The sequence below is a fragment of the Leguminivora glycinivorella genome, chromosome 8 (assembly GCF_023078275.1).
Source record: "Leguminivora glycinivorella isolate SPB_JAAS2020 chromosome 8, LegGlyc_1.1, whole genome shotgun sequence".
NCBI lineage: Eukaryota > Metazoa > Arthropoda > Insecta > Lepidoptera > Tortricidae > Leguminivora > Leguminivora glycinivorella.
In genome coordinates, this window is record NC_062978.1 from 12,897,119 (window position 1) to 12,923,038 (window position 25,920).

The following is a 25,920-nucleotide window of genomic DNA, read 5'->3' on the forward strand; positions in this document are numbered from 1 at the left end:
CTACCCTACTTTAGTTAAATGTCGAGGCCGAGTGAAGTTACTCGTGATAATGGTCTGTAACTTCCAACTTAATATTCTAACATAATCCAGTAATAATTTGATGTTTGCCAATCGCTTCTCGGTGAAGGAAAACATCGTGAGGAAACCTAATTCCAATAAGGTCTAGTTTACCCTTCGGGTTGGAAGGTCAGATGGCAGTCGCTTTCGTAAAAACTAGTCCCATGAGCCGTGGCAAATGCCGGGATAACGCAAGGAGGATGATGATGAATCCAGTAATAATTTCATTACTTTAAGATCTTATACCTAATAACCATAACCATATATTAATAATACCTATGGTACCAAAATTCAAAACTTAGGGATGTCGTTTCAAAAAGAATTTTATATGAAGTAATTAAAATTAACTGGATTATAATATAATTTATTTCCAGCATCCATGTAATAAATAATGACATACTAAATATTTTTTATATTAAAGGAAACTACATCTACATCTAAAGGGAACATACTAAATGTTCTATACTACGAGTATATGCTGGCAAATACACTTCCGGCGTTAAAAGAGCTAACTGTCGTGAATAAATGTCACAGTCGCGAGACACCAATTTCCTTGAAAGCATGTTACTGACATTTGATACGGCCGTCAGAGTCGATAGTGTGTTGTGCTATTTCACTAGACAGGGTAATGTTTGGTACATATTAGTGACGCTTAAGCGTATCGGGTACCTTTTCTCCTTTGTCGTGATAAGCATTCATGAAACACGGAGATTTGGTCTTCTTTTTCAAACAGCTGGAGATAGAGCAATCCCAATCTAATAGGTAGGCTTGTACTTCCCAATTAGGAAATTAGAATCATTTAAAATGACCTAAAATGTTGGTATCATTATCAAATAATTCAAGAAATAATATTTGTTGATAGTGCCATCTTCATTTCATCAAGTATCTTAGGTCACTTCACTTCATCATCGTGTAAAGTACAGCGGGACAATTTCGACTAGGGCCATCCATGTTTCCATGTTTTATAATATTTGCATTATTAGTGGTATATACATATGGAACTCAACTTAATAGTGTAATAATGAAAAAAATGGATCAGTTACAATTGTCCCCCAGTCGGGTTTGCCCTGCTGTACCTTACCAAAATAAAACAAAAAATCCTCGGCCCTACATTCATGTAGTAAAAAGTCCTAAATTCAACTGTAGGTAAACTAAACTGTTCAAATCTGCTGCAAATGAACCAGCCCCGTTTATAAAACGAGTAAATTTAATTCGGAAAGTGCGAATACACATTAACAAAGCCGTGCGAGGCCGTAGGCGCTCCGAGATCACAAGAAATTATACGCCCAGTAACTTTCCTTGTACGGTACAAAGTTATAGGAAAAAGCGTATTTTTATTAGTTCGCAAAATGATATACTTACCTCTATATATAATTCATAATTATATGCATCAACTTATTCAAGTGAATCTATATTTAAATCAAATCAAATCAAATACAAGTTTCAGTGCCACTCTTGGCAATGAAGGGGTGAAAAAAAAAATCAAATCAGGATATTGAAGTGACAGGTTGCTATGTAGCCCGTTGCCCACACTACAACAAACACAAAGATTCGTTTATTAAAGATATTATCAGAATTATATTTATTTGGAAGCCATAACATTTTTCGCTTTATAATATGTACTTTTGATGGTGTTCCTGGCCTTTGGGAGGCGCGAATCTGTATAATTATATACTACTACACATTTACCCGATTAGGAGTAGTTAATCGTTGCAATGAAGTGCGGTACGCCTCAGGAAAGTGCTGTATATGTACATAGAGCACGTAGCCCAATACACAAACGCTTTACGATAATCGCTCTTCCGTACTGTCGCGACAGAGCTAGACTGTGTCTCGATCAGCGTCTAGTCTAGCGTTAACGATTGTCATTTCGGGTAGGAATAAGGCCGGCAGGGTCTCGTATCTATTCGTCAAAAAATAATGCGTGAATAGGAATTGTCCAATGTTACTTTTGAAAAGTTACTGATTACCATAACAACAACACGGTAAAATTAACAGTGGTTACCAAGCTCTTCTAAGAAACCGTTTCAACATCTGCAAAAGTTTAGTCAGCTGTATTCAGTGAATTGTCCCGCCTCTTAAAATATTTGTTAGTTTGCTTTGGGACGGCTGACCTACATTCGTAACGTTTCCATCTCAGCGGAACAAGGATATTTTTGTTTCGCTTACCGCTGAATTTGTGCATTCGCGCCTGTGCAAATTTAATTTAATTAAAAAATTAAATTACAATGAAATAAAACTATGGAAACGGATTAAATCACGTATAATGAATTTACAATTCATCCCGACGTTTCGAACACTTTACAGCATTCGTGGTAATCGTGGTCAACGGGTGACTGAGGAAAAATTACAATGTGCAAAAGCTATGTAATGGGATGTCGGGATGAATTGTAAATTCATTATACGCGATTTAATCCGTTTCCATAGTTTGATTTCATGAGTAACTATCGCGGTAACAGAAGACAATAATTATTATATTAAATTACAGGTTAAGCTATAACTTATCTTCTTTGAAAAAAAAAAAACTAAACACAGTTTTGTAGGAAAAGATATTTTTTCTACGTTGTACGCGTATATTTGGATGTTCTTTAATTTTTATGAAGTTTTTCCGTTTGTACAAAAATAGATAAAAGACAATTTGCTCGAAAAATGTGCTATGTTTTTGCGTAGAAAATTAACAATGCAGAAAGTGCTTTTATTAAATAAAGCAATCCGACTCGGTCAATCTACAGACCACTTTGAGTCCACGCGTACACCATATTGCAGGAGATTTTTAAAATTATTTTCAGTACAGATGGTGTTTTTTTTACGCACTAGTGCGAGAAGTGGTTCATTATATGCCAGGTCGAAACTTCGGAGGCTCATCTGTACTGAAAAACGTCGTACGATACACGTGCAAAAAGGAAATTCGTAACTAGTGTCTATTTAAAACACTCCCTCTGGTCGTGTTTTAATTTATCGCCACTCGTTTCAAACTTCCTTGTATCGTAATATACGTACGTACTATTTCAAATGAATTTATTGACTAGGTTTTATTTATTTACGTAGACTCATTATTTTTAAATGAGTACTTTAAACCCTTGCTACTTATTCACTTACTGCTACTCACTACAATACAGTCTTTTAAACGTCTACAATTACCTATATTTCAATTATCTTTCGATTTCAACTTTATGCTATATCATTTAAATCTCAATATCTGGCCCGGCCCCTTGAATAACTCAATTCAAAACTACGATGGAACATTAAATTTCAGTTAATCGAAAACGATCGAGTGGAGCTTTACGGTCAGGGCTGTTATTCCAAAAATGGCGCAGGCGATTCGATGGTCCAAGCCAACCATACAGTCATGTACTCTGAAATCCTGCACAGCTGAGTTCACTAACCAGATCAGAGTTACACTGGTTAGTCTGAACATAGAATTTTCTAATAGTCAGAATAGCACCCCAGCATCGAAGTTTCCAACTTTAGCACGCTTATTGGATTCAAACTAATTGTAACAATACGAAATTTTGTAGCTAATAAATAAAACTAATAAAACTACGTTTTGTGGTTTTCACTAGTGGGTTCTATTGAGGCTTTTTAGATCATTGCCAGATTAAATCGGTTTATAATTCATAGAAATTAGGTACGGTACCTACCTGTGAAAAATATGTATAATTATGAATCAATACTAACACCAATCAATGGTAACATCGAAGGATTTATTGATTTGCTTGGTCCTTAAAGACTTAGTGTCCTGTAAGTTGCTAAAAGACACATTTTAATAAAAAAATTCTCTACTTGAGGAGAAATAAATATTGCACTGTCTGCCACAAAAATGACTTAGGCAAAATAGTTCATTAATGAATTCAAGTAAAATATATTTGCTTTTGTTCGCAGCTCAGTGGACAATATATCTTGTTTGTTTTGTTGTTGTGTAAAAACATTAAAGTTGTTTCGATTTGTTCAATTTCACCAACAAAAATAAAACTCTAAAGTCCTCTACGAACCCATAAAACAAACCATATTTTATCTTTGTTGCAATAAAAACTTGGCTCTAGCTGTAAGAGCTATGTACCTAGGCAACGTCGCAATACTTACGCTTCGTAAGCGGATCGTAGCTAGCTCTCTCTATCGCTCTTCTGTAGTGGCGCAACAGAGCCAGACTGCGTTTCAATCGCCACGTAGCGTCAACGATAATCCCTTCAGCGAGGTCGGCCGCTCAATGCCTTTATCGCAAAGTCAAACTTTCTCGATTGGTAGCAGAAGTGCTCTTGATTTCGATATCGTGAGTTGTTAACAGTCGTTTAGCTTGCAATTAATAGCTCAAACGATTCCACGTACGAATGCGATACGGCTACGTAAGGTTCAAGTTTTTATTTGATTTCTTCAATCATTAAGTTTACCTAATATCTAATAATAGTAATTATTAATATGATTGTACATTACGTGTAATTTTAGAATTTTAAAATATTTTTTTTTTCAAACATTGAAGAAGAAGAGGAAGGTTTTCATTCAAAGTTTGGGCTGAGTTGATGTTCAGGCTTCACCAGTAATTTCCATATGACATGATACAATGAGTCCAGGCTAAAACAAATCCGGGAAGGTAAATAAGGATTTGCGTGACCTTGTCACTTTCACTGAACATAAAGTACATAAAGTACAAAAGGGCGTGGTAACTTAAAGGGTTGATAGCAAAATTGGCACTATAAGTAAACATTGCAGACCTAAGCGTAGAATGGAGAGTAAAGTTTTGAATAGGTTGAAAAAATGTCACATTTATATCGTATCGCTATTATTTTAACTTCTGATTAGCAGAAACGTCTGCAATCGATGCCGTTAGGCTTAGAATAAATTTAAAAGTGGAAAATGTCTGCCTTGGGTGAGACTTGAACTCACGGCCTCTGGATCGATACTCCAGCGCTCTGCCAACTGAGCCACCAAGACTTCAACCAAGCCAGCGAAATTTTCCACTACTAAGGTCAATGGGACCCGTAGCGACATCTACCGTAAGAGTGTTAAACTTCTTAAACGGCAACCGGAGTTCCAAGTCATATTGGAAATTCACCTGCAGTTACGATGCGCTAACCATGCTAAATTTTAACTTCTGATTAGCAGAAACGTCTGCAATCGATGCCGTTAGGCTTAGAATAAATTTAAAAGTGGAAAATTTCTGCCTTGGGTGAGACTTGAACTCACGGCCTCTGGATCGATACTCCAGCGCTCTGCCAACTGAGCCACCAAGACTTCAACCAAGCCAGCGAAATTTTCCACTACTAAGGTCAATGGGACCCGTAGCGACATCTACCGTAAGAGTGTTAAACTTCTTAAACGGCAACCGGAGTTCCAAGTCATATTGGAAATTCACCAGTTACGATGCGCTAACCATGCTAAATTTTAACTTCTGATTAGCAGAAACGTCTGCAATCGATGCCGTTAGGCTTAGAATAAATTTCCCATCCCATTCCCCCATTCCCATTCCCAGTCCCATTGACCTTAGTAGTGGAAAATTTCGCTGGCTTGGTTGAAGTCTTGGTGGCTCAGTTGGCAGAGCGCTGGAGTATCGATCCAGAGGCCGTGAGTTCAAGTCTCACCCAAGGCAGACATTTTCCACTTTTATTCTAAGCCTAACGGCATCGATTGCAGACGTTTCTGCTAATCAGAAGTTAAAATTTAGCATGGTTAGCGCATCGTAACTGGTGAATTTCCAATATGACTTGGAACTCCGGTTGCCGTTTAAGAAGTTTAACACTCTTACGGTAGATGTCGCTACGGGTCCCATTGACCTTAGTAGTGGAAAATTTCGCTGGCTTGGTTGAAATCTTGGTGGCTCAGTTGGCAGAGCGCTGGAGTATCGATCCAGAGGCCGTGAGTTCAAGTCTCACCCAAGGCAGACATTTTCCACTTTTAAATGTATCGCTATTAGTTAGTATAGCTCGTTAATGGTTGGTGGGTGATATCTCTGACAAACCTTGTCTGTGTAGTAATATTGTAAGTGTGCGAAAAGGTTTTCCTTCGTATTTTTCCGGAAACGTTCGTATTTGTCATGCTAGTTCAGACAATGTTCAGACCTACGTTTTGTACTAAAACTGACTGAAATAGCATGACATGATCGTATGTTTCCGTAAAAATACGAAGAAAAATCTTTTCGTAGCATCTGTAAAAAAATTATATTCTGTTTTAAGAAAAATATTGTAAAGTATGCGAATTGAAAACGAATTAATCAAAAACATGAAAAACTTATCTCGGAAAGGAAATCCTCGAAAATTAAATACCAAGAGCGACACGATAAAAATGACGAAGTAAAAGTACGATCGTTACTGTCAGATGCATGTAGCGCTGGCAAAGGAAACCCATTATTAATAGCCAGCCAGCCCACCGGTTTCCGTTAGGGAATAATATATGACATTTTGGTCCGGGAAACTCGAAAATAGGAGAATTAAGGTGGACCACGCAGTGTAAACGGGGCGGGACGATCCAAACATATTTGTTTTAAATGGTAGGATTCTTTCAAAGCGGTTAATAAAACTGGAATGGGTTTCCTGGAACAATAGCTAGTTTTTTTAGCTAACTCGCGAAATATGAAATATCAAAACTGGACGATTTAGGTTTTTTTTTTTTGTTTTTAATGTCTTTTTCAAAGGCATGAAATCATTCCTTCATGATTCCACTCCTTGGCGAACGGCCAAGGAGTGGAATGCCCTGCCTGAGTCTGTGTTTCCGCATCAGTACAATCCAGGTATCTTTAAAGCAAGGGTAAATAGGTATCTCATAGGTAAGCGTGCTCCACCGTAGACCGCATCATCACTTACCATCAGGTGTGATCGCGTGGTCAAACGTTTACTTATACTAAATAAATTAAAAAAAGGCACGTATTATATTTTTCAATTTTAAAGTTCCCTACTCGGCAAACTGCTAATGCAGTTTGTTGGCGAGGCTACATGTGCTCATTTTTAGGGTTCCGTACCTCAAAAGGAAAAAACGGAACCCTTATAGGATCACTTTGTTGTCCGTCTGTCCGTCCGTCCGTCCGTCTGTCAAGACCCTTTTTCTCAGGAACGCGTGGAGGTATGAAGCTGAAATTTATATCAATTACTCAGGTCTACTGCCCCTTGAAGCTGTGAAAAAATCAAACTTCTAAGCCAACGCAATCAAAAGATACAGCCGTTTATGCCGCAAATTTTCGACACTTGCAAGGGAATCAAAACCTACAGGGTGCTTCCCGTGAACTCAGAATCTTGAAATTTGGTACGAAGCAACGTCTTATAGCATAGATAAAGGAAAAATTACGAAAACCATAAATTTTTAGTTACATCACATAGTATATTTTTTTTTTATAATTTTAACCTTACTACCCATTTCCTCATAAACGCGTAGAGGTATTAAATTGAAATTCATACCAAATACTCAGGTCTATAATACCTTTAAGCTGTAACAAAATCAAACTTCTATGTCAACGCAATCAAAAGAAACAGCAATTTAAGCTGCATATTTTGAAACTCGCAAGTACTCGCAAGGGAATCAAAACCTAAAGGGTACTTCCAGTCGACCTAGAATCTTGAAATTTGGCATGAAGCAACGTTTTATAGCACACATAAAGGAAAAATTCCGAAAACCTTAGGTTTGTACGGAACCCTCGGTGCGCGAGTCCGACTCGCACTTGGCCGGTTTTTTTTCACAATGCTATGAACCGTAATTGAGTTACTATGTCTCTATCATTCTTAAAAATGCTTAAGTGCACTAAATTTAAGAAAAAAAAAATTATATACGATCAGTCTGGCATAGTTGGTAGTGACCCTGCCTGCTAAGCCGCGGTCCCGGGTTCGAATCCCGGTAAGGGCATTTATTTGTGTGACGAACACAGATATTTGTTCCTGAGTCATGGATGTTTTCTATGTATATGTCACCGTAAAATTGTAAAAACCGTTAGTTTATAATTTCACTAGCGAGATTATGAACTAACAAAATATTGTGAACCGTAACGTACAGTTCACAATTTGACGGAGTATTTTTACGTTAGATCTAACGCAGCGAAACCGTCAAATTGTAAACTGTCATTTCGTCGGAACGAAGCTAGCGCTCTGATTGGTCGGTTTTATAGTAGTTCGTTCTGTGGCCATAGAGTGACACAAATAGACACCGCAATCACAGATGTCAATCAAAAACCTCATTAAAATTTTATCGTCAAAATTCGATATATTGTTTAAGGAAACGGTCGAAGTTACCATAGAAACAAAATTGTCAGTTACTTTGCTCGTTATGTGGCGGCTTAATTCGTATATTTCTTGTGATTTAATATTCAGTTTTCGAAAAAAAAAACCGTTAGTTTATAATCTTACTAGTGAGATTATGGACTGACGAGTTATGGCGAACCGTAACGTTCACAATTTAACGGATTATTTTTCGTTAGATTATAATCTAACGGAGAGAAACCGATAGATTGTAATTCGTCATATGCGCCAGAAGCTAGTGCTCTGAGTGGTCAGTTTTTTGTTAGATCGTTCTGGGCCCATAGAGTACCTAACATAAATAGACACTACAATCACAGATGTCAATTAATAGTACATTACTCTTCTTTCAGTCGTGTTTTGATTTATCGACACTCGTTTCAAACTTCCTCTTTTTCGCACTTGTATCGTTCGACGTTTTTCAGTCCATACATGGGCCATATGTAAATAATTTAAAGTTTCGATATAGGCACATAATTAACCACATTTCGCACTAGTGCCATAAAATTGCACCATGTGTACTGAAATATACTTTTTAATACAGTTGCTCAAAAAGTGCCCGTTTTTTGGCTGTTTAGCGTGCGAGAAGTTGTATTTTACGAACTAGTGCGTAAAAAGAAGTATACGTTCCATTTTACGACTACTTACTGAGCTGTTTTCATATTAGTCTAGTCTACTAAGACAGAATAAAACTATAAACATACTATTAAGTTCCTAATATTTAAAACGTTAATTTTCATATGTAATTGTTTACTTTTAGTCATGCTAAACATAATTTATAAAATGGTTTATACTATGAAAAATCGGTTATAATGAGTCGTGTAAACAGAACATGATTGGAATGAAACGAGTTTTCTACTGTCAAAGTAGAGGCGTCTACCATGTTTTAACTTAATGCACGTTCAAAAACCTCAATATGTTACGCGATTTGTCATAATTATTTTACGTTATTTGCAATACGTCGGGGCATAAATGGATCGATTAAATTAAAATGTAGTTGTACATTAAAGAATCGTCCCAAATCGTAAATGTTTATGTTTTTATGGCACCCAATGAAATAAATTATGTTAGATGAATAGCAAACTCGAAAATATGCACGCAAGTTTAAAAGCTTCAAAAATACGCCTTTGAATTGTCAAATGATCCGTCAATGTCCATGGGAAAATTGATAGTTTGGATTGTTTTATTTCGTTGTAGTAGTGTTTTTTCGCAACTGTATTAAAAAACGTCGTTCGTCACACGTGCGAGAATGTTTCACTCGTCCCGAGATTTGCCACTCGCGTGCCGCTCGTGGCAAAATGTCTCGGGACTCGTAAAGTAATGACGTACTTCTCGCACTTATAACGAAATGTACTATTTTAATACAGTTGCTCAAAAAGTGCCCGTTTTTTGGCTGTTTAGCGTGCGAGAAGTTGTATTTTACGCACTCGTGCGTAAAAAGTATGCGTTTCATTTTACGACTACATACCTACCGAGCTGTTTTATATTAGTCTATTTTACTAAGACGGAATAAAACTATAAACATACTATTAAGTGATTAATGTTTAAAACATTGATATTTCATATGTACCTAATTGTTTACTTTTAGTCATACTAAACATAATTTATAAAATGGTTTATACTTTGAAAAAGTGGCTCATAATGAGTCGTGAGTCGTGTAAACAGAACGTGAAATGGAACGAAACGCGTCGTCTGTCATTTAAAGTAGTGGCGTCTTGCCAATGTTACCAACTTAATGCAAGCACGTTCAAAAACCTTAATATGCTACGCGATTTGTCATAATTATTTTATGTTATTTGCAATACTTCGAGGCATAAATGGTCGATTGAATTAAAATGTAGGTATATATTAAACAATCGTCCCAAATTGTAAATGTTTATGTTTTTATGGTACACAATGAAATAAATAAATTGTGTTGGATGGATAGAAAAATCGAAAATATGAACGCAAGTTTAAAGCTACAAGATAGGTACGCCTGCATTGTCAAAAAATGCGTCAATGTTAATGCGAAAATTGGGAGTTCGGATTGTTTAATGTTTTATTTCGTTGTAGTAGTGTTATTTCGCAACTGTATTAAAAAACGTCGTTCGTCACACGTGCGAGAATGTCATTTTCACTCGCGTGCCGCTCGTGGCAAAATGTCTCGGGACTCGTGATGTACTGATATACTTCTCGCACTTATAACGAAATGTACAATTTCATTACAGATGGTGCTTTTTTTACGCACTAGTGCGAGAAGTGGTTCATTATATGTCAGGACGAAACTTCGGAGGGCCATCTGTACTTAAAAACGTCGTACGGTACATGTGCGAAAAGGAAATTCGTAACTCGTATCGTGGCGTGTCGATTTAAAACATTAATTTATCGCCACTCGTTTCTAACTTCCTTTTTTACGCACTTGTATCGTAATGTACTATTTTAATACATTAATTGACATTTGTGATTGTAGTGTCTATTTATGTTAGGTACTCTATGGGCACAGAACGATCTAACAAAAACTGACCATTCAGAGCGCTAGCTCCTGACGCATATGACAGTTTACAATTTGACGGTTTCTCTCCGTTAGATTATAATCTAACAAAAAATAATCCGTTAAATTGTGAACGTTAGGAGGCAAACGAGCAGACAGGTCGCCGGTTCACCATAACTCGTCAGTCCATAATCTCACTAGTAAGATTATAAACTAACGGAAATGTTTTTTTTTCGAAAACTGCAGAGCGAGGCCACATCTCTACGCAGCGCCAATATGCTGGCAGTTGACAATTCGAGTCGCTCGTCGTTGGATGCGGTCCAGAGGGAGAAGCTGGTACTGAGGTGCCCCTGCCCATAGATGAGAACAGTACTCCATGTGTGGGCGAACCTGCGCCTTATAGAGCTGAAGGAATATTAAATCAAAGTAACTGACAATATTGTTTCTTTGGCAAGTTCGACCATTTCCTTAAACAATGTATCAAATTTTCATGATAAAAGTTTAATAAGGTTTTTGATTGACATCTGTGATTGCAGTGTCTATTTACGTCACTCTATGGCCACAGAACGAACTACTATAAAACCGACCAATCAGAGCGCTAGCTTCGTTCCGACGCCATGACAGTTTACAATTTGACGGTTTCGCTGCGTTAGATTATAATCTAACGTAAAAATAATCCGTCAAATTGTGAACTGTACGTTACGGTTCACAATATTTCGTTAGTTCATAATCTCGCTAGTGAAATTATAAACTAACGGTTTTTACAATTTTACGGTGACATAATATATATAAGTATGTATATCGTCGCCTACCACCCATATTACAAGCTTTGCTTAGTTTGGGGCTCAGATGATTTGTGTAAGGTATCCCCCAATATTTATTTATTTATTTATTGTCTTCAATTACCGCGATAGTTACTCATGAAATAAAGTACGGAAACAGATTTTATCGCGTATAATGAATTTACAAATCATCCCGACGTTTCGAATACTTTATGTACAGCGTTCGTGGTCAACGGGTGACGGGAAAAATGTGCAAAAACTATCCTCATACAAGAAATATTAATGAACCATAAAATATTATTAATTTTTTAGGCTGGTTCATACTCTGAGTTTATAAGCTAATATAGTATAACTAGCATTTTTTAATTTAAATATCATTTTTACCTTCATCTATTTTGCATAACAACCGAATACTAAATGAAAAATAAAGATTATTTAGGCATCGTATTTATTCAGGTATAATTGCACCCGTTTCTTTATAACGATGTGCAAAAGAATCCTCCAAGATATAAAATTCTCCGCGCACCCGACGATCTTGTAACGCTTGTCTATTCTTAGTCGAGGACCTCAAAATCAGGGTTGTGTGTACAGCCAGAGGTGCTTAGCGAGCCGAATTAAATATAAATAACACGGGTAGTAGAAGGGTCGCCAAATTAAATTAAAAATAAAGTGAGTTGTCATGGCCGCGGGGTTCAATTTAAGGAGAACTTATAATTTATAATACGTGTCGTTCTTAAGAAACTGTACCACATTGTGACTTAAACGGAAAGACGCTCCAACAGGTTATTAGTATTAATTACGAGCATATTTCGTCATTTTCGTCCTTATGGTAATAGGCAATGTCGTACCTTTTATGTGAGAACGTCTTGTATATAAAATCGTATTAAAAGACATTAGCATGCACTCTACACATTTGATTCCTATATTTACGATATAATTTACATACAATGATATACTGAAAAAAAAAAAAACTATATTTTGCAGATAAAATGTTCTTAATAAAGAAATTAATGGTGGAAATGGAATGGAAAAAGAAAACATTTTTATAGTAACCCTATATTTTCAATTATAATAAAAGGATACCATTTGCTTTAACTTTTTGAATATTCCGTATTTTTCTTTTTACTTTTCACGGAATTAAATTTCTAGCTGACATTATCGCGTCGTCACAATGCCCTCTGGAGATAAAACCGCAGCTATCTGACTTTGTTCAGGGTACCTAGCCAACGTCACAATCGCTTACGATAATATCGTTATCGTAGCTGGCTCTCTCTATCACATCAATACGGAAGAACGGCAGCGCGCGGATCCCATAGTTTAATTATTTTTATTGGAGGTTACAATATGATGACTGTCAGATTATCATCCATACTAATATTATAAATGGGAAAGTGTGTGTGTCTTTCACGGCAAAACGGAGCAACGAATTGTCGTGATTTTTAAAGTAGAAATAGTTGAAGGAATGGAGAGTGACATAGGCTACTTTTTGTCTCTTTCTAACGCGAGCGAAGCTGCGGGCAAAAGCTAGTTAGTCATAATTCTGAAACCTTTAATACTTCTGGATTCTCTTTAAGGTTACGCTTACGTAGGTTACGTTTGGTTTGTTTTATGGCAATGCTGAAATATGACTAGTTTCTGAGATAAAAATAAATTATGACTAACGAAAATGCGGACAAACAATAACAAAAGTTTATGGAAAAGAGTATAAACACAAGTGATAGAAGAGTCTCACATCGTTATCGTTGATATCGATATGAGCGCAAGCGTTTGTCACTTTGGCTAGGTACCCAGGACTGACATTGCTGACTCCTGGCGTCTCCCTTGTTAGTGAAATTTTGACGTCTTATGGATATCCCCGAGAGCATTTGACTAGGTAATAGCATGCAGAAGAAGTAGAAGTTCCTTAGTCGGCAATCCACAATCCGTTCAACCCGCGTTGGAAACTCGTGGGTATCGTTTTTAACCCCCGACGCAAAAACGACGGAGTGTTATAAGTTTGATGTGTCTGTCTATCTGTCTGTCTGTCTGTCTGTTTGTCTGTCTGTCTGTCTGTGTGTGTGTCTGTCTGTGGCATCGTAGCTCCCGAACGGATTACCCGATTTAGATTTAGTTTTTTTTGTCTGAAAGCTGAGTTAGTCGGGAGTGTTCTTAGCCATGTTTCATGAAAATCGGTCAACTAATGTCACGGTCGGAGTTTTTTTCAAAATTTTAATTTTGTGGTTAGGTTATAATATAATACAGTAAAAAACATTAGCTTGGGTTTTAAGTAGGTACTTACATTTCTTGGTTTTGACTTTTAGATAGGTATGTACTTATTCAGTTAGTAGCGCTGGTGGCCTAGCGGTAAGAGCGTGCGACTTTCAATCCGGAGGTCGCGGGTTCGAACCCCGGCTCGTACCAATGAGTTTTTCGGAACATGTGTGCAAAATGTTGCCAGTCGCTTTTCGGTGAAGGAAAACATCGTGAGGAAACCGGTCTAATTCCAATATGGCCTAGTTACCCTTTGGGTTGGAAGGTCAGATGGCAGTCGCTTTCGTAAAACTAGTGCCTACGCCAAATCTTGGGATTAGTTGTCACAGCGGACCCCAGGCTCCCATGAGCCGCGGATGCCGGGATAACGCAAGGAGGATGATGATGTACTTATTCAGTTACGAATATGATCTCGGTCTCTTTAAATCAAGAGAGAATAAGCTATTACTGAACCGGTGAACTCCAGTTTAGGCTCTGTATTCACTTTCCATCAGTTTAAATCGGTGTCAATCGCCGTTCACTTCATAGTAAATGAATTATGATATAAAATGCGATTGCTAATTCGTCATACATTGTTATTTATCATTATAAGGTACAGCGGGCAAATCTCGACTGGGGGACAAATGTAACTGGTCCATTTTTTCCATGTTTTACAATGTTTGCATTATTAAATAGTGTTCACCGGTTATATTATGGTAGGCGTGTTCAGTGGATACATGTAAAACTCAACATCATAGTGTAATAATGGAATAAATGGATTAGTTACAATTGTCCCCCAGTCGAGATTTGCCCCGCTGTACCTTACCTAGATATTTTTCTGATACGAACATCAAGTTGTAAGGGCTTGACAAAATAAAAACATCGTCAATACTTTTTTCGATAAATAGCCTCATGGTTATTAATTATCCCTAATAATAATCTCTAAAATCTTGAATTATAATGTAAGAACTTATGTAAACTATTAAAATATGGTTTAATTTATTATTATTGTCCATTTATTTTCAAACATTGTGACATTTGTATAAAGCATTAATGTTATATACACATCAATTTAAGCCTATATTCCCTAAACTGGGTAGGCAGAGCACATGAAACTACGGTCAACTGGGGTGACTTTAAAACGCAGGGGCTACTTTGAAAATGTAGTTTTAAAGTCATACTGTAAGTAAATTCGGGATTTTCTATGGTACATTTACAAGAGTATTTATTAATCTAACTAGTTATATGAACAGTTTCAGTAAATAATGAATAATGTTAATTTTAAAGCCGTTCAAATACCATCAAAGTAACCCCAAAATTTCCTAAAGTCACCCCGGTTGACGGTACTCAAGATTCAGTGTCACGGCAATAATTCAAGACATAATTAACTTAACTTCAAGAGTGGGTAAATCCATTCTGCTATAAGGTTGATTATATAAAAAAAAACAATTTGAGCTCTTTCTAACGATACCCCACTTGACCTAGTAACTTGAAATTTACAGTTTGCCCTCCTTTAATTTTGGCCATTTTCTACAATTAAAATTAATAAATTTAAAAAAATTATACCTTCTATTTGTAGAGGTTTACAATGTTCACAACAATTCCAAATTTCAAGTTGATAGCACTAGTAGTTCTCGAGATATTTAGGAATGTGACAGACGGTTAGACAGACGGACAGAGTCGCACCCATCGATCTAAACTACCTAGATGCACCATCACGGCTTAGAATGTGTCCGCAGCAAATTGTGCTTGAAAATGTTCTAAGCACAATTGGGCGGTCAGTAGCGCTTCATCCGCCGTGTCGGCAACATGCCTAAGTGCTCCGTAAAAAAGTGCAAAAATAACACCTTATATACGTTGAAAAAGGATGACGTATCGTATTTCCGGTAAGTAATTGTTAATAATTTTATAATGTTATGCATTTGTGGTCAAAATGGCTTCCTAACTTACAAAAAACATTTATTTTCTAGAATAATTAAAGTAAATTCCTTGATTTGGTCTTACGCAGTTTGTCTCTTTCTCTCGCGCTATACTAGTAATGAGCGGACGGCGACAAAAGATGGATGAAGTGGAACATAGTTAAAAATGGAATGATGGAGTCGCTAATTTATATTTTTTGTAAAAGAAGCCTATTTCATATTAATAATGTATGTATTTATTTATTATTATGGACCAATAAGTCTGAAATAAATGATTTCAATTCAATAATATTAATACATACCTTATAAATTACTTTAATTATAAAAAGAAACAACCCGGGAATAGCAAATTCGTTTTTAAGTAATAAAAAAGCTTTTTATTCCAGATTCCCAAAACAAGACGTTGAAAGGGAAAAATGGCGCAAGATTATAGCTGAGGAGCGGAGAGAAGATTTACCCAAACAAAGCTTTGAAAGAAATTATACGTAGAATAATAAATTAATGTCATCGTTCAATTCTTCTTTGTTTTAATAGCTACTTAATTCATATTCTCCAAGTGCACCCTCACACACACCACATACAATCCCTCAACTGTTTACCTTCACATAATCGCTACACATACACTCACTACACGCACACACACACACACACACATATGTTATATATATATACATACCTACACACACACACACATATATATATATATATATACCTCAGTTGACTCTATTTAATAATGCAAACATTGCAAAACGTGGAGATATTAATCAGTTCAGTTGCAATTGTCCCCCAGTCCAAATTGTCCCGCCGTACCTTATATATTTTTTTGTTTGAGATAATATCAATAAAAATATCGTACAGTAAAAACTCATTTTTTTTCGCTTAAAATACGCAACATCTCGAAAAATGTTATACCAAACGTTTTGTTCCTTAAGAAATTTTCTATCTAATAGGATTTTTAAAACAGTTTTTCGCAAAAATACCGCAAATTTCCTCATTCTCGCCTTTCATCTCATAGCGCGACTCCCATGATGCCTCTGTCCATCCTCGTTCCCAATGTAAAAATGGCGTTTAGATTGTTGCAGCGCAAACGAAATTAAACTTAAGTTGGTTGCAATAAGACGTAGATTTTTTTAAAATATGCACACCTGCGATCTGCGGTAATAAAATTTTATGGCTTTCGCGATGATCACATTCATTAATGTCATAACCGCCAATTGCTTGCATTTGAAATTGAACTTTAAGTACTAAGAAATAACGTTGTTTTTGTAAAAAAATGAAAGTAGTTTTTACTACATTGCGAAGTTTTCGTTTGTCAACTGGACGCACACATTTGCAACTAAGCGATCGGACACTTTTGAGTGCCGAATTTGTAGGTGATAGTGTATCTAGAGAAGTTTAAATCGATGGTCGCACCATAAGGGTTCCTGTTGTACCTTTTTGGTACGGAACCCTAAAAATTATCTGAAAGATAATCAACCTTATAGCAGAATGGATTTACCCACTTTTGAAGCTAAGCGACACATTTCTGCTTTAAAATTCCCTTAATTAGGTACTCAGAACATCTGCAGATATTACTTATACAAATTACTTGCACACCTTCAGTACCTACATTTCAATCAAATTGTTATGCCGGGACTGCCCTCCTAACACAGAAGATGAATCTAAATGAGCTTTCAACAGCTTCACCTTAAAATTATATCGTCCCATTACTGCAAATACCGACTATGTGCAAAAAAGTGATTTTGAGATAATGCGATTTTAATGTTTGAAGGTACGATTTCATATGAAAACATGAAAAAAATTACTATTTGTATACAGCATTCTACAGCCCGTATTGTCTTGTTTAATATTTAATCGTAAAAAATATCCAGGCTGTATTTGATTGCCGATAAAACTACGATTTAAAAAAAATAGTAGCAAACTTAGTTGGTTTTTCCTGTAGAAATAAAAATTTGTATATTTCTCTTATTAATACATATAAAGCAGTGTTTCCCTTTGATTAAGCTTTGCTTTTCATACACTTTAATATACAAAAGTTTTGAACTTATTTCAAAATCTATTAAATATTCTCAATGACATAGGCGGTTTTAGCTGCAGGAAATATAGCTGCTCTAATTTTATGTTACAAAACTTCACTTATCATTGTTAATTAAAGTGGTACATTCGTAACAAAAAGTTTTTTAACATTACTAACCATTAGTAATACTTTATTTGAGGTTTTGAAGGGTTATTCTCAAAAAAAAAATTTTGAAAAAAATCCTCTTGAATCGGTTTTAGGAGATTTTTCACAAAATACTTTAACCGATTTCAGTAAAATTTAATAAGAAGTAACGCAATAGCATTCTCTTGAAATAACAAAAAGAATTTTACAAATCGGTTAATGCGTTTTTGGGTAATAACATAATATGCATAGGTACTTACTACATACTAGTTCACTGTCTCGGCAATCTGAAGTCCGCCATAATTTATGTCCAAAATTTCACTATCTACACTTTTACATTTAATATAGGTAAATAGTTTTTGTACGCTCAATAACCTGAAGTAATAGTTTATTTAAAGTTTTGTAGTAATCATTTACGCCAAAGTCACTAAAATGTAGGCGTAGATGAGGTAATAAGTAAGAAAAAGTAATGTGTAACGGTAACTACATAGGTTTCTGGGGCGATTTAAAGCAATCATGTTTGCAATATTCTTACGCCCCCAGTTACACGCATTGTTTTTCATCACACTTGCAATAAAAAGATAAAAAAGTATTTATGGTAGTCCAAAATACAAATTTAAACACTTTAAACAAAAGTTTTTCTTTTACTTCTGATACGCCTGCGTGCGATTGCACACTTACTGCGCAAGAGTGATAAAAAGTTATTAAACAAAATCTTCATCGCTGGTGGAATTCGATACAAACACATCCGTAACACGGCAGACAATGCTAGACTAACTAGGTATTAAGTGATTGGAAGCACTCATGGTACTATTTAATTATGATACCTTTGTCAAAAAGTCTGCGTAAGTCCATTTTCTTGAACGCAGAGATAGCTAGTTGTTTATCGAGCTTTAGACTAAGATAGAAATATGGTATGATACGTTAAGAGGTTTGAGGTGGTTCTATTGAACTGGAGTTCAATTTGTGGCGTTGATTTCCTTGCCTTGTGCTAAATCTAGATCTCAACATGACTTAAGCCTGGTGCCCACTAAGCTCGCCGAGTCGAATCTCATTAATTCGCCTTCTGCATTTCTTATGAAACTACGTCCATTAGCGACGCGTCGAATCGGATTCATCGTTCATTGTAAATGTATGCAGGGCTCGATTCGACGCTGCTCGACTCCACCTAAGTGTCCTCAAGGCTTTATGCAGCCTTTGTGACAGAGATTTCATACCTAAAGAGTACCATGGGTGGTTTTAATCACTTACGCCGTGTCTTGCGTGGGCGACGGTCTCGCGACCGTCGCCGTCGCATCTCATCGCATCGTCTACTTCCATATCGATAAGGTTTGATTTCATATGCACCGCATCGCCGTCACGCGACCATCGCGCGACCGTCGCCCACGCAAGCCACGGCGTTAATACTGCAGTTGGTGAAGTAGTACACAGTTGTGACATCTGAAGTCTACTCGTATAAATTCCTTCAGCTTAAACCGTTTGTGTTATTGTATTTTTAACCGATTTCAAAAAAGGAGGAGGTTCTCAACGTACTTTTTGCTAATCACGAGAACATCATATGAAAAACAAAGCTTAATTTAAGACAAACAATGGTTTATATGTATAAAGAAGAGAAATATGCAAACATTTATTTCTACAGGAAAAACCAACTAAGTAGGTATTCGACTATTTCATTAAATCGTATTTGATCGCCAACTAAATACATTCTGAATATATATACGACAAAGTAGTAAACAAAAAAATATAGGTTTTAAAATGCCATACACATAACGTACATTTCTTCATGTTTTTATATAAAACGTGCCTACAAACTTTAAAACCGCATTATCTCAAAATCGCCTATTTACACATAGTCGGTATTTGCAACACTATACACCATTAAAAGGTTCTACTTGGCGGATAAAGCATAAAAGTTTATATTAAATATTCATATCACATTCTGGCAGTTTATAATGCAACAAATTGACCATTAAGTAACTTTATGCGAAAGCTATCTTTTGAATGCAGCGTCGTATCAATACATGGGTTTTAACATATTGTAGCCCTTGAAAACCTTATTCTATAGGTGCTAAAAACTCGATTTCGTCAAAAAGTCACTTAGTCGGTATTTGCATTAATGGGACGATATTAATATTAATGCTCTACGAATTACGAAATACCTTCTTTGTAGGTAGGTACCTATTATACAGGTCTAAGGCCGTCAGGTCGCTCGTCGTTGCGACAACGTGCACGGCACGACGCCGTGACGTGACGTGATGTTTTTCGTTACAAGCCGTAGATTTGCACGTCATGACGTCGCAACGTTACACGACGCCGCAACGTGCCACAGCACGTCATCGTAACGTCTAATTGTGTGTAGGCCCTAAGATTGTCTAAGTATACTAGGTATACTTACCACTTCAGGTCAATACGAGTAAGTGTGTCATAAGGGTAAGTCTGTCTGCCCTTCCTATTTGGCATGTTTAAACAATGATCAGTGTTTATTGAGAGTTCAATACGTCTACCACTAATCGATCGTGAGTAGCAAGGTAGCAAAAGTATGAAGTCGCAAACCCACCTATGACAATAAGTAAAAAGACAAAATGTGGAGGTCAGACACACTTCTCCTTATGACACACTTACCCGTATTGAATTTACCTACTTTGAAGGGATTACCTATGATCTTTAGGTAATCCGAGTCAAAATACCCACTACCTATTAAATGTTTTAAGCAGTTCTCTTTGTATATTTATTTTTTGGGGTGTATTTCTTACAGTTCCTTTTTTATTTTAGTAAGCAAAGATCAACAAAAAGTTACCTAATAGTTAAATACAGGACATGATTATAAGATGTAGGATGTTGATCTTACGAATGTGAAGGACTTTTTTTTACAATGTACTTATATTACGTAAAACACATGGGATATATTAAAGCTAATGTAACGCGAGGCAGGCCCTGTCAGTCAGAGGGTACGTCAGTCTACCCCAATGCCCCGTATTAATGTACGAGTGTACGAAAGAATTCCATCCATCAATTGAACAGTTCCCTTTATTTCAAATATAAGAAAATTACTAAAATGGCAATGGTTTGCAAAATATTACTGTTTTTAAGAATAGTTAAGCTAGAAATGGTATAGAAAATTTATTCAGATTAAAAAACATATCACGCTTTTATGATTTTTTATTGAAGAATAAAATTGTCACTATTGAAAAATGTTAATGATAATCTATCTGTATTACGGGCAAGGGCAACATCCGCTCGGTGTACCCCTTATATTTCATTAAATTATCAAAAAAGCCTCTACGCGTTGGCTTCGGCCCCGCGCACGCCTCCCAAAGGTCCGGAACACCATTGTTCCGTGATGGGAAAGACCTGTATTAAAAATTATAGTGAAAACTCTGTAAGATAAATCGCAAATATAATACCTAATTTGCTTGTATGTATTACTCAAATTAACTTGTATTTCTTTTGTTACAGATATACACGCAATAAAAATAGTGAAAGTAGTGGTGCCAGAAATAATCCAATATGGAGTTCAGGACGCAGTTATACTAGATTGTGATTACACGTACGGGAACGATACGTCAGGACTAGTAGTGAAGTGGTTCTTTAGAAATAAAACGCGGCCAGTGTACCAGTGGATACCGTCACAGAAACCCCAGGACTTGGGTATTTTAAGGAGTAGAGTAGACTTGAGTTATAAGGCCTCGAATGACCCGCTGAAGATGCACCGGGCATTGAGGATAGTGAAACCAAATACGGACATTTCTGGTGACTACACGTGTGTGGTGTCTACCTTTATGGAGGAAGATCAGGGGACAAAACAGATGATTGTATTTGGTAAGTAACACTATCATTAGCGATATTTTTAAGAAAGAATGTGGAATTACTCATTACAAAGAAAAAAATATTCATAGTCATATTCATCTTTATTAGTATTAAGCATACGTTGTCAAAAATATTACAGCTATATATACATCTGTCATCATTATTACTCTTAAAATACTAGATTAGAGAATAAAAACAATTAATTACATAAATATCAAACAACGATCAATAATTTCATTTTTTTTTCTTTTAATTAATATTATTCAGTCATGAATTCAGTCACGGAATAATAGGCCTTCTGGACTAAAAAACCTTTTAATTTCGAAACAAACCCGAAGTAGAATAATGTAGGTATACTAGGTATCATGTGCTCTAATTTAGAAAAAATATATATGTGTTTATGCCCAAGATATGCTTAGCTATTTAGGTACAGTGGGCCAAGAAACTGGTCTGCCAGTTCTGACAAAAGTTTCTGTGAGCTCTAACGATCGCTAAGGTTGACTTGACACATGGCATGACGTAAGTATCATATATAGACAGAGCAATTGTCACTGACATAATATTATTGCAATGGGAAATCGACCTTGTTGCCTCATGACAGAAACTAAACCACATTTTTGGTCGACGCGCTACGCTCATAGTACAAATTACAAACATTTATTTAAAAAAGGATAAGGAATGGATACCAAAACCTTATTACCCTTTACATGTCATACAAATGTATTTCTTGTAAAATTGGACCTTCATTCTTCAAATAGGGTTAGGTCGAAAATATCGATAAGTCGTTCCGTACTGACCTCGAGCATTCGGCCAAAGTACGGTCCTACACATTCGCCAACTTATGTGCAAAATATTTATCACTCGCCTTGGAAGCTAGGGAGCGTTCGAAAAGTTTATATTAGAACATTTCCTTTTTTCACAAAATATTTCTAGAAACTTACAGTAGATATTGAGTGTAATTTTTCTAAAACATGTTTCGTTGTATTAAAAACAACATGTGTGTGCAAAGAAAACTGAAAAGTCGTCGAATATAAGGGAATCCATAAATCCATGGCTCTTCTCGCACATACCTATTTGTAGTAGGTATATCTAACAGGCTGTCCCATAATGACCTGGCCTGACCTTACTCTGTGCGACATATTATTACGCACTACTGTATAGCAATTCCCATCAGTAGTATTTGTACGAAAATATGACAATAGAGATAATAATTAATATTGTTTTATTTCTGCGAAATGAAAATATTCGAAGAACCTTCATTCCCGATTCTAAATAAGAAGTAGGCTCTATTAATGAGATTTACGTCTAACGTGAGCATTTATTCACTCCGGAGGTGCTATTGGTGTTCTAAAATAGAAGTTACATTCGGATATAACCCCGTAATAGCTTCGGTTCAGTAAACTTTCATTACCTTGGGCTGTAAACAGGCTGTTTCGATGTATGTCTTATTATTCTGTAGCATATTTACTTACCTCGTGACACAATTGAAATGTAATGGCGGCTATTAAAAGCAAATAACAATAGTATAGGAGTAAATCATAAATTAAAACCAATTACTACTCGTAACACCAATTTTTTTAGATTTTTTTTTGACAGTTTACTGAATGGAAGAAATTTTTATTGATTAATAAAATATTATATTATTAAAAATCTGAACTCCTTTGACATTAATATTTAATGATGACATCATGATGTCAATGATGACAACTATGAGCTATCGGCTATATAAACGAACAAAAGATAGTCGCTCCCGTGTAAATAAAAGAGACGTGATGATAACGCGGCCGCGGGCGAGTTATATAATAGTTCGTAGCCGAGCTACGAGCTACAAATCGCTCGCCCTCTCTCTTTTATTTACACGAAAGAGACTATCTTGTGTTCGTTTTTATAGAACCGATAGCTTTAGCTTACTCGCTCTTGGTGGGACCAGTGCCTTTATCAGAGCGTTTTAGTCCAAATTACTAGCTTGTGCAGAATTTAGTTACAAAATTGGAGTTACCAGAAATGACATTTTTCAAATATCAAACAACCGTCGAAATTGAGACAAACCAGTCCAATATAAAATAAAATATTTCTTATATAATCTCGTGCCTCGTCCTTTCGACCTACCATTGTGTTTTTGTAGGACTTAGCAGTTTTATATTGGGTAGAGCGAGGTCAATTGAACCCTTTTCTGTGTTTTGTTACAACAACGAAATGAATATTCATTTATTTTGTATTCATCTGTGTCTCTTGACTTCTATTATCTTGGTCTAGAAGTTCATAACTGGTCATTAAGATGCTACAGGAGCGAAAATGCTAAAATGGAATGGGGTGATTTCAATTTGGGAATTTTAGTTAAATATACTAGTGTTATTAACTATATTTATCGAAAAAAATTGTCGATTCAGAACAACTCAGTTAAAAGATATTGCGAAAAAATCTTTAAAATCGAGGTTCCGTTCTCGACTGTTTCCTCCTTCAAAACTTAATCAATCGTAACGAAATTTGAAAATCTGAATAACAATGAAATAAATCTGTGTTGGACCGTTTAGTTTTTGTGGATAATTGTTACCAATTTTGAATACCACACCTTTTCTTGCGCCATAATCAATACCGTCGGCCGTCTTTGGATTTTTTTGATGGACTATAGCGTCTTTAAAAATTAGAATATCAAAAAAATCAAAACGGTCTGACATAGATAAAAATAATAATAATCTGTGTTGAAAAAATCATTGCTCTATCTTCAAAAACCAGGGAGGAAGTCGAGAGCGTTTGTATGGAGAATTGACACCTCCTGTATCGTCTAAAGACCGCAACTAGTTGATCAAGGTGAATTTGGACACAAGAAATACATAAATAATAAGTCATCAATATTCTGTGGCTATCATTCCTTTAAAACACAGTTAAATTCGCATTTAAATAAAAGTTATATTCACTCCATACTTTTATGACAGCATCTGTTTTCTGCTTCATATTTATTTTTCTACGGAAAACAGTTTTAGTACGAAGTCGTCTTGTGTGTATAAAAGCTTTGATGGCAAAACAAAGTTTTATTAGGGTAGGGTAAGTGGGGTCAAACCTCGATGAATTTCGCAATTTTAAGTAAGGTACAGCGGGGAAATCTCGACTGGCGGGCAATTATAACTAATTCATTTTTTCTATTATTACACTACGATGTTGAGTTCTACATGTATCCACTGAACACGCCTACCATATATAACCGGTGGACACTCTATTTAATAATGCAAACATTGTAAAACATGGAAAAAATGGACCAGTTACATTTGCCTCCCAGTCGAGATTTGCCCCGCTGTACCTTACCTATTTAGGAACTATACTAACCTCCCTGAACAGCTCGGAAGAAGAAGCCTTGCATAGTGGCTGGTAACAATTACTTTTAACTCATGCCATAAAACTTCTTGCATCTACATACCTGGCCCTCTAGCACAACTTGCCTTTTCGCGCGCGAGTCCATACTTGAAATCGCGCTTGATGTATGGACTCGCGCGTGACAAGGCAAGTTGTGCTAAAGATCATAGCACAAGTTCAAACGTCGTCATCTAACGAATTGCCTCTAGCCGGCTAACATAATAAAAGCTCGGCCACACATGCGCGTTTTGATAGCGTAGGCGGAGCGGTAGCGGAGCGTTAGCGGAGCGCAACGATAGCGGTGCGCCGGACGAACGCTAGCGTTGCGCCTAGCGGACGCCGGCGGGAAGTAACGAGCGCGGATTGCGAGCGGAATGCGCGCGGATTGCGTTCCGCCGGCGCACCGCTATCATTGCGCTCCGCTATCAAAACGCTTTATGTGTGGCGGAGGCTTAAAAGTGATAATAGTTGACGTTACGTGGCGATCGAATTACAGTGGCTCTGTTGCGCTTCTACAGAAAAGCGGAGAGCTAGCTACAATATTATAATAACGAGTGGGGCCTGTAACAAAGGCGAAGAATTGAACTCTAGGCTATTCTCCTTATACTGATCAACATTTGTTCGGCGACTTTTATAAATAACTTGTATTTTGATTTTTATCACCCTTGAAAGCTTTTTCTAAGAAGTAATGTATTGCGAATTCTGTCAAGTCTAAAGTGTGACAGACAACGTCAATGACAACAATAATGGCGTACATTGAAGCTAATATTTATTTTGTATAAAAAATTAAAAATTTAAAGACTTCATAATTTTTAAGAGTCACTGAACAAATGTTGATCAGTATAAGGAGAATAGCCTACAGTTAAATTTTTCGCCTTTTTTACAGGCCCCACTCTGTATAATTTTCAAACTGCCCACTCACAATGGGCATTAT

General features: G+C 36.3%; 1 protein-coding gene across 1 annotated transcript in view; it reads left to right on the forward strand.

Moving 5' to 3' along the window:
* The window catches only part of LOC125229068, a 73,071-nt gene that overhangs the window by 31,448 nt on the left and 15,703 nt on the right, over window positions 1-25,920 (forward strand). The window contains exon 2 of the mRNA XM_048133845.1: window positions 21,285-21,647. Coding sequence (XP_047989802.1) covers window positions 21,285-21,647 — 363 coding nt within the window. The remainder of the gene's footprint in view (window positions 1-21,284; window positions 21,648-25,920) is intronic.